The sequence below is a fragment of the Suillus paluster genome (assembly GCF_016628075.1).
Source record: "Suillus paluster strain FC165 chromosome Unknown EDB91scaffold_48, whole genome shotgun sequence".
Lineage (NCBI taxonomy): Eukaryota > Fungi > Basidiomycota > Agaricomycetes > Boletales > Suillaceae > Suillus > Suillus paluster.
In genome coordinates this window covers 132,805-148,622 of record NW_024537608.1, presented here as the reverse complement: position 1 = coordinate 148,622, position 15,818 = coordinate 132,805, and the positions used below count along the sequence as shown (strand labels likewise).

The window sequence follows — 15,818 nt, the reverse complement described above, 5'->3', positions numbered from 1 at the left end:
TCGTGCACAACGATGAAGACAACAACATACCTGTCGTTCAGCCTATCCCGCCACCAGCAACCCCAGCCAGAGTCCAACCCCATCGTCCTACAACTCCACCAGCCCCGAGGATGACTCGTACCAGGCCACCTCCAGGATATTACATGTCCCTCAATGAGGGGGAGACCGCATCCCTAGCGCTAGATTCCCTGTTAGAAGCGTCAGTGCTGGATCTTCTGGACAAAGAAGCTCACATCCACCTAGCGTTAGCAGCTGCAGAACCAGAGCCTACCTTACAGCAGGCGCTTAATGGCCCTGATGTCATTGAGTGGAAAGAAGCCCTGGATTACGAGATTAGCCAACTTGAAAAGTTAGGTACATGGGAGGTTGTTGACTTACCACGAGGCGCAAATGTCATACCCTGCCACTATGTACTGGTGACCAAGAGAGGACCTGATGGCGAGAAACTGAAGCTTCGTGCTCGTCTCGTTGCAAACGGCCAGCGGCAGAAATACAGAGTGAACTACTTCAATACTTTTGCGCCTACCGCCAATATGAGCATGATCCGTATGGTTCTAGCAATGGCCACTCAGCAAGACTGGGAGATTCATCAAATTGACATCAAGAGCGCTTACCTGTATGCCAGCATCCAAGAAGAAATCTATATGCGAGCACCGCCAGGATATTTGAGAGAGGATCAGAGCGGAAAGGTGTTGAGGTTGATAAGGAGCTTACTGGGCCTTAAACAGGCAGGTTTTGAGTGGGCGGAGGAGCTAGCAGGAGTGTTCAAGAAGCTGGGATTCAGTAGGTCAAGGGTTGATCAAGCGGTGTACTTCAAACCTACCTCGAGCGAACAGATGGTCATCACCGTCTCCATCGACAACATGGCTGTAACCGTGAACCATACATCCCATATCCACTGTTTCAAGTCCCAACTCCAACAGTTCTTCGAGATATCCGATCTAGGCAAGTTAAAATGGTTGTTGGGGTTAAAGGTAACGCATGATAGAGCAGCATGTACCTTAACACTCTCACAGAAGGCATATGCGGAAGCAGAATACATCGCACTTACCAGTGTGATACGCGAACTGCTCTACTTAAAACTCCTTATCAGTGAGCTCTACGAAGCACACACTCTCCCCATCCCAATTTTCTGTGATAACCAGGCTGCTATCGCACTAGCGTCCAACGCCAAGTTTCAGTCGTGTATGAAACACATTGATTTACATTACCATTACGTTCGTTCACATGTTAGAGACGGAACCTTCAAGTTGCTCTACTGCCCCACCGAGGAGAATGTAGCCGACACTTTTACCAAGGCTCTAGTGCGCCCACATCTGCAAAAGCTTAGAACTCAAATGGGACTAGCTTGTGCTCAAGGGGGAGTGTTGGAATCTGAGACGACCGAAGAGCAGGCACAGGATGATGAGTAGAAGGTCCGAGTGCAACAAGTAGAAGGTCTGAGTGCAGAGGCACGGACCAGGAACGAAGGATGAGTGATGTCGGCCCCGAACCTAGTGATAATCTTTGTTTCATTCTAATATTCCAGATAAGAGAATAACCTACAGTATAAAGTTTAGCGTACCCACAGACGAGTGTCTCAGTTCTATTCCAGAGACTGAGATGTGAGTTTCTATACCTTACAGTTATGTTAACCAAACCTAACGAAACGTAGTAGTCTTACTTATTTAGGTACACATTTCATCAATGCAGAGTTCTATTCCAGAGACTGAGACTAGTCTTACTTATTTAGCCCTACCTCGCTCTACCTCTGATCCCCAGATGAAGGTAATGTAGAAGTGTTGTAGTGTCAAAGTGTTGTTGCAGCATTACAGTCCTACCACTAACTTGATGTATAGACTGATTTTCAATGTTTAGACTTTTGATTTTCCCACGCTCTTGTTCTTATCTACTGGGTTCCCCTGCCCTTATACCTTGATGGATCCTTCCAATACTCAGGGCCTGTGTTCCCCAGTATGTATAGTGTATATTGTGATAGTCCGATTATAATATACCATCCTATACCTGTCTGACAGTCCTAATCAGTGAAAATAGGAGATATATCCTTGATATTAATATTCTGACATATTCCTGTCTGGTCCTTGCCATGAAAAGACTTGATATATGTACTAGAATTTAAAAAAATTCCCATGGGGTGAACCACCAGGAGAGGGTAAGCACATAGCACCACAGGGACTGATACTGTTGACCTAGGCTCCTGATATGTTGCATATACTATTGAAGGGATGTTGGGGATCATATTTATAAGTCTATATACCTAAAGCTCAAACAATGCATAGCTATTTTCTATTTTATGCTAGTACAGCACAGTGCATGATATAGGGCGCTCTAGGAGGTAAAATAAGGGCTGTGATAGGTACATATATGTTTACACACATATTCTAGACACGCTAGAGTACCCCAATACTGGAGGGGCAAAAATGCGAAACAGTTTTTGATATGTTTTCTATTATGTCACACTTGCAGAGGCTCTGTACCAGGTATTGGTGCAAAAATAAAGAGAGAAAGTGGTCTATTATATTCTATTATGTGTATATAACCTATACTACTGCATAAATGCAAGCTGTATCTAATTGTGATGTGGTTGGTGAGCCAGGGATGGATGGGGAAGGTGTGGGAAAGGTTGATATTGTGGAGAATACCCAAAATGGGCTATGTTTTGGGTGTTGTGGAGAAGTTCCCACAGTAGGTGGCTGAAAATGCGAACATGTGGGCTTATACAGCAAGATTTGTAATTTAGAATGTAGGATACATTCCCCATGGACAGTGGACAATTAGAGTAGATGATGTATCGGACTTTTTGGCTAATAGTCCATAAAAGATATATCTATATAACACTATCGGCTGATGGATTGGAATGAGCCACCAGTGTTAGTGACTTTGCCATTCAAGAAAGGCCCCGTTGGTTTCTTCTACAAAGAATTCCACTTCGCAACGGAAAATCAAGCATACGGTACCTTGAAGCATCTTCACAGGAAGATAAATGAAGAGAGGCATGAAAGCAGGTATAGAGAGAACAGAGCTAGGGAGGAGGTAAGTACCCATGTGCCTCGTCTTTCCGCCTATCAGATGCCTTCATGATGTACAGTTCCTTGCATCCTGGACCCATTTAGCCATCCTCGCATTACACATATTCAGCTGCAGGGGTTTCGTCTTCTCTAGTTGGTTGAACACCTCATGTCGGGGTCAAGCAGAAATGACTGACAGAATTCGATGAAATGAACGAGATTGACAAGTGTGTGCAGCACCTCGATTAGAAGAAACGACTGTTGTCCCCCCCATCGCGCCGAATGTTTGAAAACAAATCGACGGTTGCCAGCAAATATATAACACGTTAAAGCAAAATTGAAGACATTGAAACACATAAGTTATTTGCGAGTCTTATTTCGTGATACAGGCAGACAAAATTCATGCGCACCGATCCATCACACTGACGAGAAAGAATCCATCTCTATCGTTACCTTCCTCAACCACTGTGATAAAGCGTATCATTTAGCCCACTTCTGTTAACAGTAACACAACTACCAACCTTAGCAGATTGAGCAGGATACGCCACTTCATCGCCGGCATGTTTAAATGCATTCTTCCGGGGTGTGGGGAAGTTCTCGCCTTGTGGTGCAGAATTCAAGAGAACAAGATTGTCTGCGTTGGATTGTGTGTAGTATTGTGCGTTCAGGAGTGCGATGCACGAGTTAACGTATACTGGAAAGGGTACCAATTATTAGCACCATCCTGAGAGAATAATTTAGTCATACCTTTCGCTACTAAAAATTCAACACCGAGGTAGATGAAGTTCTTCGGCATCGCTGCTCACTGTGGAAGACCCTCAGAGACGAGACAGACAATACAACAATTAGAACTTCACTGTGATGATAGCTGTCAATGAAAATATACTGTACTAAATGTAAGTCAATGTATGAAGTAGGTGGAGGAGGACTACATTGTCAGACAGCCGGTAGTAATGGTGTAACTCATGAGCTTTGTTAGGAAGGAATCGGTGCTAAGTACTCCACGTTTCTATATCAGATCACGACAGGGAAAGGACCACTCCTCACTTAGAGAACCCAGTGCGAGAGGTGATGAGGAGATAGCATAGCGATGATGCGATAAGAATATCGAGAAAGCTCAGTGTGCCCAACGTTGAGTAGTTCGCCCATTCGAAAGTTTTCAATAAATCCCCGAACGTGCGGCACCGATATCTACTCGCTATCAGCACTTCGTGGAGTTAGTTCACTGTTTCACTTACGTTGCCCAATTAAGACCTGTTATCATTAGGTTAGGATGACCCAACATATCACAATAGTGCCATCGAACGCTCACTGATGGAAACACCTGAAGACGGTTTCAAGATCGAGTGAAGATAATTCTCAGTGACAGACTCACCTGAACCTAGGACTACGATTATGCCCTACACAACGGTGGATCAATGGAATTAAATGGCATAATACGTAAGTATCAATTGTAAACCCACCACTGTTATAGGGAGAGCTCTTGATCGGCCCTTGCTGACTATGTTCGTCGCATTAGTCGCGGCAAATACATTAATAGGGGAACAAGTACTTATCCATATACGATGAACATATAGGCTACGAACAAAGAAAACGTTACGTGCATGTTGCATATAACACTATACGCATCGAACTTACAGATGCACCCCCCAAATCATGAGCGTCTGTGTATTGCATGTCATGAACGGCTAAAAGAGCTTAGAGATTACAACTTACGTTGACTGGGATATGAAGCTACACGAGCCCACCAATATGCTAGTACTAGAGGCGACTCGGAGGGCCAAAGTAGGAACTCACTTTGGCACTCCATACAAGGTCTGAGAGCGCAGCGACGTTTGCGTAGTTGATCACCAGATAATAATAGACGCCATGGATGATCAAGGCTAGGTGCAGAGCATCAAGTGTCCTAAAAATTCAGGGTGCAGTGCACGATATTGACATGCTCCAAAATTGCAACTCGGAGTGATACCTACCATAACAAAATCACCTGAAATAGATTCAAGAATAGAACTCAGAAAAAGATAGCACAGACGTACGACCAGCTTATAGAATGTCATCCCTGTACCTCCGTGTGTCTGAAAGTATATGAAAACTTGAACGTTTGTCACACCAAAGAGACTGTTCCGTGAGATGTTACAGGAAACGCTCAGTTTATCCGCATACTAGTGAGAACATGGTGGACTAACATTGCTGCAAAGATAATGGCGATAAAAAGTGCCCCAAACGTGTTCCCGAGGTCGAGTTGTGGGATGACATCCTGCGACGTTGAGGAAGACATTGTTGTTGAGACAGTTCTGTCAGCATTGCAGTAATTCCATCGTACTATATATCCCACAGCGAGGTTGTAAGGCTATAGCGCATGACCTCCACAGATCGAAGGCAGCGCCTTGTGAGTCAGTGATGCATCACGGCTGGATCCTGAGGCCGCAAGCGCTGATCGATGGGGGGACATCCATTACTGGTAAGGCGTAGCCCTGTGTCAACCCTGCGTGATGGTGGAAAACTGATACAATCCTGTCAATTCCATCCTATTTCATCTTAGTATATCCCGCAAGGTTCTCTACTAGAAATCTCACCGCGCGAAGTTTGCCGTAAAGCCGGAGATTGTTGCAGGAATCCTTGGATAAAGCCAAAGTCTGTGCAAGTTTAGTGATTTACTGATGTAGATGTCCATCCCAATGAAATTCTTCCGCCATTGTGGAAAGCAAGAGTATTTGATTACCGCGGAGGATTAAGAAGTCGAGCCATGGTAGAGTCGATCTCGGACTTAGCAGGCGAAGCGCCGAGGAGTTTGAAATTTGGCAGATTATGCATCGGAGTACTTGCTAGACCGTACTGTACTTATGTTATGTTTAAGCCCATCCATTCAAAATCAAGAGTTTCGTTATCGAACCACCATTATCACTTGCTGCTCTAAATATTATTGATTACCTTCCGATTAACTGTACTACTACACAGTACCCTTTCGACAAAGTAACACCAGCAAATTCTCACAACTCGATCTTCTTTCACAATGATAGCAAGAGGTTGTAAACTGACGCGAAAGTTGCTCGCTCGCTCGTCGGCGTTCATCACATTGAGAAGCATCTACATATTCCTGTCCCACAAGACCATCTGCACTGGGTAAATCTATCCCTGAGAAATATTTCTTTTTCTTCCCACAATATTCTAGGGGGATAATATATCATGCTCTTTGTTTAGAACCTGCCGCCCATGATACGTCAGTGCCTTTGGTCCAGAAGGTGTGATATATCAGCTTCAGCCCCCTTTCTACTGCCGAGAATAATCAATGTGCATCTCCTCTTCTTTGTTGGCTAGATTGGGATGTTCTTCTTTTGCCAATTCGATGAATCTCGATGGCGGTGATCACAATTCGTCGAAACCTGAGCACTTACCCTTCAATGTTGTTCCTGATTCGTATTGCCATAGATATGTCTTGAAACAAATAAAATTCATTCATAAAAATAATTGCTACACACTAGTACACAGCGCTACGTGATGAAAGGAGGGTAGACGCAGGCTAAGGGGGGAGTAGGTAGGCACCGGGATGGTGTATGGTGAGGGGGTACGGCAGCTTGGTGTGACGCACATCGGGAGAACATTGAACATTGCCATGAATGATGTGGCCCAGGCGTAGAGACAGTGTGGGGCACCAGGTTGGTGTGTGAGGTGGATGAGGATGAGGAAAGTGCCAGGGTACAAGGAGATGCGGCCCGGTTCTGGTTGAACATTGAACAGTACTTGGTTGGGTGGTAGCCCTAGGCGGGTCATGACGGTTCTTGCGTCTGAGTCAGCCACGAGCTTAGCGTTATATCATCGAACGCTGATCAGGCGTGATCCCAGCACAAACATTTGCACAACGGGGAAGATGTGAAGAAAACGAATATTAATATAGGTTCCCAGGAAATACGGGTCCTATATATAAATGCGACAGATCGTCGAAATCATCGAAATCACATAAACGATGTTGAGGCAAGAAAGAGCTACAAAGCTAGCACGTACGGAAATTGAGTGGATAAAGAGAACCACATTCACAGTATGAGCTCACCTTGCAAAGTAGCCCACGCGAGTTTCGATTGAGACCAGTCTCTGATAATGCCCCCTGTCAAACGTCGACCACCAACTGCGATCATTCAAGACCAGGGCCATACTGCTAGAGGACGGGTGTGAGGCAACAGCGAACTTGGTGTGTATGCATGGAGATGGCGTTCGTGGCTGGATATACCACCGCCCAGCGCTTTTATGACCAAATGAGCATCACATGGATATCTTAATCCCTGAAGAAAGTATTTGAAGGCAAGTAGAGGCCCTCCGAGTCGGTCCGAGGTCGTGAAGTTGCAATTAGTCCGCTGACAAGGTTCGTCAAAACACATCGTTCTTGCTGCGTCTTGATTCTCTGAGCAACTTTATCTCTTGACATCAGTAAATTCACACATTCCTTAACTTCCTTTTTCGTAACTTGCCGCTGGGTAATTTCGCCAAAAGGAGCGGAGAAATGACTCATAAGAACGGTGACACGAACTTGCCATCAGCTTGCCACAAGGCAATTATAAGTGGAATAAGTAGATGCCTCCTCTCGGCGGGACCTTTTCAGCCCTTATTTTTTCACTTTTGTGCATTAATGTAGTACATTATACCATGCTTGAACATGGCAAGTGGAGATACTTATGTCACTTATTTTCTACTGGTTTGTACATTTTTTTGGACTTATTTCACACTTGGTAAGTGAAAAACAACCACACAACACTGCATTTCAAGCGAAAGTACTAGATTAATTGAGAGAAAAGGGAAGGAAAGCAACATGAAAGTACTGGTAGGAGAGATTGAAAATTTAGTGATGTTCCGGCACGGCTTCAAGTGGCTTGGCTTCAGACAGCTTTGGCTTGCAAAAAATCCAGGCTGGGCCAAAGTCACCAGTGACAGCTGGCTTTGGCTCGGCTCTGGCCTGAGCCATGGCCTGAGTACTGTAAATGTAAAATTGTGAGTATGGGTTAAGATATGAACTTGAAGTACTCACCTGTGCAGTGGGAGGGGAAGTGTGATGGGCCAGTGGGAACTGGCCAGGCAGAACACAAGGCCGTGCAACGGTCATGACTCCAGGAGTGACTCAATGAATGACAATGTCATTAGTGCTGCGGCGGTCCAGTTCAGTCCAGTTCAGAGGAGGTTGGATGATTCTACCATCAGCATTTGCAAATGAACACCAATGCATGAGAACATCTACGAATGTGTCCAAACCGAACACAGTGGCAGAAGTATATGCAAATGAATGCAAATGTACGAGAATGTCACCAAAACTGTTGGAATGCGAACGAGAGTGAACATTAATGTCGAAGAACACAATAGACATGAAAATTGACTTACCGAGTGTGACGATCAAACAACACACGAAAAAACTTGTAAGTAGTATGTGTACCTATATACATAGATTATGACCAGGAACAAGTAGTGTCGTGACAAGCGCACTCATGCACAAATGTGTGCAGACAGTTTCAGACCAGTGCAAACCATGGTAGAGAAGCAGAAATATGTGGCAGCCCATGGCACACACAAACAAGCAGGGAGATACGACAATTAGTGGCAGCAGGTGCAGACGAGCAGGGACAACAAGCACAGACAAGTACGAATGAGTGGAAACGCACACAGAGAAGCACAGATGAGTGAAAAACATCCATTAGTAGTAATCACCTGGTCCTTTGCGAGCGCATGAATGAACACATTAGATACCAGGAGAAACAAGACTGACAAAAATAAATTAGTAAATCAAAGGTCATGATATTGTAAGTGCTTAGCAAGAAAACTCTTAATGTGACTCAGTGTTTGTTTGGATCCAAAGCCTTTGCCAAACAACTGTTGCTGCCAGCGACATTTACAAGGCTTGTTGCTCAGACTTGCTGGTATCTCACTCTTGCTTTCACCGGGAATGTAATACTGATCATGGTGATGATAATCAGTTCAGGGTTTGGAACGGTTTTGCTGCCTCTGCAAACCCTACAAAGCCGTGGCTCAGGCCGCTGGCTTTGGCTTTCCAGAATTCCAAGCTGGGCCAAAGCCATGGTCAGGCCGTCACTTTGGCCCAGCCTAATTGGGCCTGGCTTGGCTCGGCCCATGGCTTCAAGCCAGGCCATGCACATCACTAATTGAAATGCATGAGAAAGTGAATAGCATGACTAGTAGTACTACTAGCGCCAGTGGTGACAGCAGCAAAATGAGCAACAACGATCAAGTGCCACTGGCAGTGAAGAGCAGAGATAGTATGAAGAACACAAGACCTGGAAGCAGCAGCAAAATGTGTTATATCTGTTGGAATCCTATGCCTGTTGATAGCGCCCAAAATACTATGCCCATGCTGCACGAGGACCTCAATAATGAGGTCAGACTGAAAAGGTTTCTGGAATTTTCCGTCCTCTGTGATGTTACCATACAGGAATCCCAACTTGAAAAGTAAGCTATTTGCGAAGTCTTTGTGGTCTTGATCAGTCTTGACATCCTCCTACGACAACATAAAACTTGTAAGTACCGTGACAGCAGAATGACCGATGCCATGGCGCCACTCAGATAGCCGCCTGTCATATATCTGATCCGACCGCTCCGATATTGATATCCGCTCCGCTTTCCGACCCCCTCCACTCCATGCATCCTCCGCTCCGTCCAATCACAAGTCTGCATTCCACCCTATGCTTCTGCTCAACCACTCAACTGGTCCCCTTCCATAACCTCTCCATTCAACTGGATCTCTTTCCCCTTTTAGATATATACTTTCCCCTTCGGTACATAGACCCTTACTTCCAGATCACCGGTAATTCCTATTACTGCCCGATCGCTGATCCGACACATACATATTGATATCCGCTCCGACTTATGTCTTCACCTGTGTGAAATACTTACAAACTATATCCTTGGTACATAGCTTTACAACATAGTTATCCTGGTCACTGCCTCATACATAGTAGTATATAACATATCATGTACTTAGATATTTTACTCAGTCTTAATATTACTTGTCTTCTCGCAGTTACATCTTGTGAGAATTCTCAGTAGGACCTTGCCTCCTCTGGACACAAGTCTCAACTTGTTGTCACCTCCGACCCTCCGACCCTCCGCTCCGACTTAGAGCTGTGCTCTAAGTCTTTCCCTTATTACTCCGCCCCTATCAAATATCCTCCTTTACCCCTCCACATTGTCCTCCACCTTCCCCGCCCCTACCAACATTCCCCCTGCTCCTATCCACTCTCTGCATCACTCCCCGCCTTCTCCGCTCCGCTCCTAGTCGGCCCACTGCTAGTAGCTCTTACTCCCCGATCCTCAAAGCGGACCAAAGCAGACCACTTGTCCTACCATCGGACAACATCGGACCCGCTCCAAATTCAGGGCACGTACTCGGCTAAGGGCGCAGCACAAGAGCTGAAGCCAAGCCCTGACCCCTCTGCTTCCTGAGTTGGCATGGTACCTAACACCGCCGGAGAGCCTAAGAAAAATACAAAAATGATTAGATACCAGTAGCGTCAAAAATTACTTACTATGGCAATGATGGGTCCATCTGTGGTGATTGTATGTGTGATATCCCCGTAAACCACGTTCCAGGTGTCCTGCAGAATATTGTGGAGAGTCATCTCAGGAATAGACCAGACCTCGTCCCAATCTCTGATGGTGGAGGTGAGAGTAGGTATAAACACGCTACTCCACTTAGTTGCTGCCCAAGAACCACCTGTGACTCCCACGTAAGTACTGTAATTAGTAGTGATAGACCGGGCCCTCCGCACCTCTAAGTAGTACTGGATATAGTGAACCAGGGCTTGGTTCAATAATTGTTCAATATATATTCCCAGGGACTTGCAGTTTCTTTGCCCAGCAGCGTGTGGTAACGGTAGCCATGGCTATAATTAGAGATACCGCTGGGTAACAATGTCCGTTCCTGATGCCGGCAATGTCCGCCCTTTGTGCTCGCTGTGCGCAACAGCGAGCACATTGTTCTCGCTCATACCTGGGTCAATTTGCGGCGCGTTTTTTGCATTATGGAGGGAGTAGCAGGTACATAAAGAGCAGGTGGTACACGGTAAGCTTAAACTACATATCAAAGTAGTAATGAATAAGTCCTTCCCACCCACTCCAACCAACTCATGAGTCCATGGCAATATGCAGAACGTTCTGTAGGGCTTCGGCAGCCTCCTCCATATTCATTAGTTCCTCTTCGTCATCGTCAAGATCATCCGCAGACTCTGTAGCAAGCGGCTTCAAGCTGGAGGAGGAAATGAGGGTGTTGGGTGTCAGGGATGTCAGCCTTGCAGGAATGCTGGCGTGCGGTAGGCTTGTACTCTCTCCGGTGTCTCTAAGGACACACTCTCCAGGGACAATGGTGCCAGAGAACCCAGGAAGTCTGGTGATGTCTTGCAAGCGTTTGATGTGATGAAAGTTGAACCTGCCTCGGGCTTGCCTCCACAAACTGATCTGATGTGCGAGAGCTGGACTAAAGGCCTCCGCTTGTTGCTGACACTCGCGAAGGTAGCGATCCTCATCATGTATATATGAGGCAAGGTGGCGCACCTCAACATTGAGTCGGGTGATCTCTTCTTTTGCACGACAGCGTTTGAAATATAAGTCAGTGGCTTGGTGAGCTGCTGGCGTTGCCCATTGCCGTTGTGAGATGTCGGAACATGAGTCGCGAAGGAGGTCGAAGTCTGCAAGAAATGCATACTCCACCACCTCCTCCCATTTTAACATCCAGCGTGGAGGGGACAATGCACGCGCTGCAGCGTTATAGCGGTCGAGAGCATTCCTGATTGCTGTAGAATGAGTTTGCAATGCCTTGGCGATGTGTTTGCGCATCTTATAGCTTATAAAATTTTGATTAGCAGTGGCAGTAGTGTGAAGGAAAGACTCACCCGTGCCAGACCTATTCATTTTGGTGAGCTCGAAAATCCGTGCCACAATGAGGCCTTCCAACTGGTCAAGCGAGCGCTGGTATTTTCGGTTGGCAACGAGACGTCCTGGGTTTTGCCAGTCAGCATCTTCGGGTGTCCAACGATGCAAGATCCCGAGTTTTCATTCAAGCTCTTGCACGACTCCCAAGTCCTTCTCAAAGTTCTCCAGGGCATGCCTTCTGGTCGTCTCAAGCCATCTTGTCGCGCTCTCGTCGGATGCCAAGCTATGGGCATTTGAAGGTGTGGACATAGCCCACAGTGAGCTGGCAGTATCCAGTTCATTCCTGTAAAATTACGAGTGAGTCAGTGGCTTAGTGCAGAATCCAAGAAGCTTACTTGCTGGCGCTCAGATTGACCAACTTCTGCCAATACTCCATCTGCAACGTCTCGAGCTCGGGCTCGGTGCAAAGACCCTGGAGGTAAACTTTCTCCTCTTTCAGCCACTCATCGAAAGTAGATTCCTCGGTAACGTTGATATCTTGCATGAGCTTCAATAGCGTTATTTGGCTGTCGCAAATGATATTGAGGGCTTGCTTGTAGTTATGGTACAGAAAATTCGCTGTGAGACTAGTTAGAACACACTTCGGTACGATTGAGAGCGAAATATGTACATAAATTCGCGTACATCTCATAGTCATCATTGTGTTCGAAATAATTTGTAATACCTTGCTGACGGTGGAAGATGCTGGCATAGCGCATTGTCGACGCTAATGCATTTGACTTCGAAAAGGTACGTTTGCATGTCTCCAAGTCTTCAAGCCCTAGACCAGAAACATACGTTGCGAGGTGGTTGAACTGACAAAGCTGTTTGTGAGTGTGCCCGTGAAAAGCACTGACCAGCGATGTGTAGTTGAGGGATCGTGCACAGGTACCCAATGAACTGTTGTCGAGTGTTGTCTTGAATTGACATCCCATGTCGTATCCACCACCGAGGTCGCTACCAAATGTGTCGAGAAGCTTCGAAACCACAGCAAGTGGATATTTTGCCCTGACATAAGAGATGATTGAAGCCGTTAGTTAATGATTGAACATCGGAGAAGATGCAACTCACAATTCCCCGCTCTGTACCATATCAGCCATCACCAGACTAAAGCCATGGTGGCAGACGGCAATAAATATACCTGTTTCATCATACACTCCCCACATCTGTTTAGTCTTTTTGTCATCCATGTTTTTCCATCACCCTGCACATGGATTCTCCTGATGTTACAACATAAGCATTGAATGAAGAAAAGTACTCCATGTGGCACGCACTGTGTCATCGGTGCCTATAGTAGTGTTTGCCTCTTCTTGACGACCATTTCCCCAACTGTTGACATAGTTGCGAGGGAGATATCGGTCACCTCGGACTTGTTGCATTGTGGGGAGTTCAGATGACTGAGTGTCCTCGTCATCTACACCAAGTGTTCGCCGAAGAATGCGCTTCAACGAGTCATTGCCATCCATGGCGTACAGGAGCTTGAATGTGAGTTGTTCTTCGTCCACCAATGTATAAGTGCATGATGGACATGCATGCTTGAGGCGCCAATTGGGCGTGTTGCAATTAAGGACTTCAGCCACGAGTGCATCAACACTTGAGCGGACCTGTAGATATAGATCAAACGCTATGGTCAGTTGACGTGAGAGGTAGCGACAATATTCAACCTTAAGTCTTGTCAATAATTAGTGAGACAGAGGGCCGAAAACGTACTGTGTGCAAATCACACAGAGTCTTGACAAATGCTTGTATCAAGAAATGTGGGTCACATAGATGTGCGATTCGGTAGAACTCAAGGGCATCCACTGTCACAGCAACAGATGGAGAGATCGGAGAACAAGGGATTACACCCTGATGAACGAGGGCAGAAGCAATAAAGGAGTCGGTGGCGTTGAGGGTGAGAGTTACCTTCTCAGCGCCTATCACAATGCCGTGAGGTGCTCACAGCTGACAAAACAAATGAGCAACTCACAAAATAAATCAATGATAGTCGCAGTCCATGATCCTGAGTCTGCTCCTACCTCAGTGAGAGCATCCTTTGCCATTTGATGGAAAAAGCCAGGTCTTGTCCCACTTCAAACACGCTGCAAACTCCATTCAAGGTAAGCTTCCGTAATTGCCGGAAGCTGGGCATCAAATGCGTCTACACGGCGTTGGACTGGATCACGGCGTGTGCGATGATCATTTCATCGTGGACCATGGCCCTTGGGTGTGGTCCTGCATGGTTGCAGCCAAGGTAAGTTCAAGAAGGAACATAGAATAATGGACTCACCCTTTCCAGAAGTCGCCCATTATTTCCTGAGCAAGGTCTTCCAACTCTCTCCCGCTGTGACTGATTTCGAGTTGCTGATCTCCTCACAAGATCTCATTGAAATCCGATGAAAAGTCCATACTCGTGTCATCGTCGGCACCATCATGACGCTCAACCAAGGCTTGTAATGCCTGGCGTTGTTCTAAAGTCATTGCTAGTAAAAGGTTGTGAGTTTTTCAAGAATTCCAAGAATTCAAATTGCTCACCTTCCAGACATTCAATCTTGCGAGCCTGTGCATGAGCAGCACATTGCAAGAGGGCTTTAGGACCTGCAAGAGTGTTAGTTGCCAACTGACAACCATTCTGATCGTGTGTTGAACCCAGCTGCCGGACCTTTTGGCTGGATAGTCCAGTCCGATTGTGCAGTCTTGAAGATCTTGGGGCCATCAATGTCTTTGGTCTTGACCAATCAACAATGTTTGCGTAGACAATGTCACGGTAAGTCTTTACTCACGTGACATATGATAGAACACTTGTTACACATTTGCCAGTGACTTCCTCACTCAAAGACATGAGGTCCCGCCATTCAACAGTGACCTCTACTAAGTCTTCCCACTCCACGGCAAGCAATAATACCAGTGGTGGTGGACTTGAAGATTTTCTGAGCACAATGAAGATTTCAGGTTCGTTTTGTTTGCTCACTTCACAGTATCTGAGTCTTGCTGTATCTCTCACCCATTGTCAGATATAAGCTTTGACTCTGTGACGTACTCAAAGAAGACAGTTGAGGAATCAGTCACTTTCAAAATTGGGGATCCACACCACACACCACGATCACCTTCTCATTCACGCCATGCACCACAATCGCCTTCTCATTCACGCCATGCACCACAATCACCCTCTCCAACACACTCCACGCTGTCACATACTTGTTCGGATGTACCAGAGCCAAAGCATCGTGATCACCGATCAGCTGCAGAGTCGGATACTGCGCAATTCAGTACCACTCAACAAGCGACTGTAGCCTCGCGCACACCCCATCCTGATGAGCTGTATCTGCCTGCTGGCACTCAAGTTCAAGGATACTATGTGGTAACTGTTGGTCAGGAAGTCGGTATTTTTTTTTGCTGGTATGTTTTGATCACGTTTTAATGCTGTTGCTCACAATTGATTTGTTAGGCTTGACGCCAAAGTACGCGTTGATGGAATCAGCAGCGCATTTCACACCAGATATGATCATTGGGCTGATGCGTTGGAGTTGTACACGAGCCACTACAATATGGGACTGCTCCGTGCAGTTCCCACTGTTGGAGGACCGTTCTGGCCAGTTGGAATCATACACCCTACTCCACCTCCTAGTCCGACCACTACAGCCTCATCTACCAACTCTGAGGATCTTTGGTCTTATCTTGAAGACTTATCTGAGTACATGAGTCAGGTCTAACTGAGTACATACATTTATGTTGTGCATTAGAGGATGTTTGGGACTCCTGGTGTGCATCGAGTTTGAGTGTGGAGGAAACATAGTACTTACAGCTTAGAATGATATACTACGAGTGTACCCACATTTTGAAGAATAGAAATTTAAGTACACCATTGATATTCACGATAATGCTGTTGTGGCAATGGAATGGTGAGAGGCAGGAGATAACACAAGGCTA

The 15,818-nt window shown here is 46.0% G+C and overlaps 5 protein-coding genes across 5 annotated transcripts; 1 reads left to right on the top strand and 4 right to left on the bottom strand.

The window, feature by feature from the left end:
- Positions 1-3,425: 3,425 nt before the first annotated feature.
- Positions 3,426-3,804, bottom strand: EDB91DRAFT_1250932 (uncharacterized protein; the record flags this gene model as incomplete). Its single annotated transcript, XM_041323290.1, has 3 exons — positions 3,426-3,473; positions 3,530-3,702; positions 3,756-3,804. The coding sequence occupies 3 exons, from the start codon at positions 3,802-3,804 to the stop codon at positions 3,426-3,428; spliced, it is 270 nt and encodes an 89-aa protein (XP_041174755.1).
- Positions 3,590-5,699, bottom strand: EDB91DRAFT_588857 (uncharacterized protein). The gene is made up of 15 exons (XM_041327798.1): positions 5,585-5,699; positions 5,195-5,536; positions 5,045-5,126; positions 4,982-4,995; positions 4,806-4,914; positions 4,725-4,742; positions 4,647-4,672; positions 4,472-4,586; positions 4,384-4,408; positions 4,247-4,262; positions 4,056-4,199; positions 3,941-4,000; positions 3,866-3,893; positions 3,756-3,813; positions 3,590-3,702 (listed from the first exon to the last, which is right to left on the bottom strand). Exons 2-14 carry the CDS (start codon positions 5,284-5,286, stop codon positions 3,811-3,813), a joined length of 732 nt encoding a protein of 243 aa, XP_041174754.1. The 5' UTR covers positions 5,287-5,536; positions 5,585-5,699; the 3' UTR covers positions 3,590-3,702; positions 3,756-3,810.
- Positions 5,700-7,839: 2,140 nt separating this feature from the next.
- EDB91DRAFT_1250930 (uncharacterized protein) lies at positions 7,840-8,100 on the bottom strand (the record flags this gene model as incomplete). Its single annotated transcript, XM_041323289.1, has 2 exons — positions 7,840-7,965; positions 8,026-8,100. 2 exons carry the CDS (start codon positions 8,098-8,100, stop codon positions 7,840-7,842), a joined length of 201 nt encoding a protein of 66 aa, XP_041174753.1.
- Positions 8,101-11,126: 3,026 nt separating this feature from the next.
- On the bottom strand, positions 11,127-14,604 carry EDB91DRAFT_1238427 (uncharacterized protein; the record flags this gene model as incomplete). Its single annotated transcript, XM_041321710.1, has 11 exons — positions 11,127-11,227; positions 11,324-11,841; positions 11,887-11,966; positions 12,069-12,213; positions 12,266-12,488; positions 12,541-12,917; positions 12,981-13,084; positions 13,184-13,573; positions 13,620-13,825; positions 13,990-14,064; positions 14,424-14,604. The coding sequence occupies 11 exons, from the start codon at positions 14,602-14,604 to the stop codon at positions 11,127-11,129; spliced, it is 2,400 nt and encodes a 799-aa protein (XP_041174752.1).
- A 2-nt stretch (positions 14,605-14,606) lies between these two features.
- Positions 14,607-15,601, top strand: EDB91DRAFT_1250927 (uncharacterized protein; the record flags this gene model as incomplete). The annotated part of the gene is made up of 4 exons (XM_041323288.1): positions 14,607-14,655; positions 14,709-14,840; positions 14,903-15,287; positions 15,337-15,601. 4 exons carry the CDS (start codon positions 14,607-14,609, stop codon positions 15,599-15,601), a joined length of 831 nt encoding a protein of 276 aa, XP_041174751.1.
- Positions 15,602-15,818: the final 217 nt, after the last annotated feature.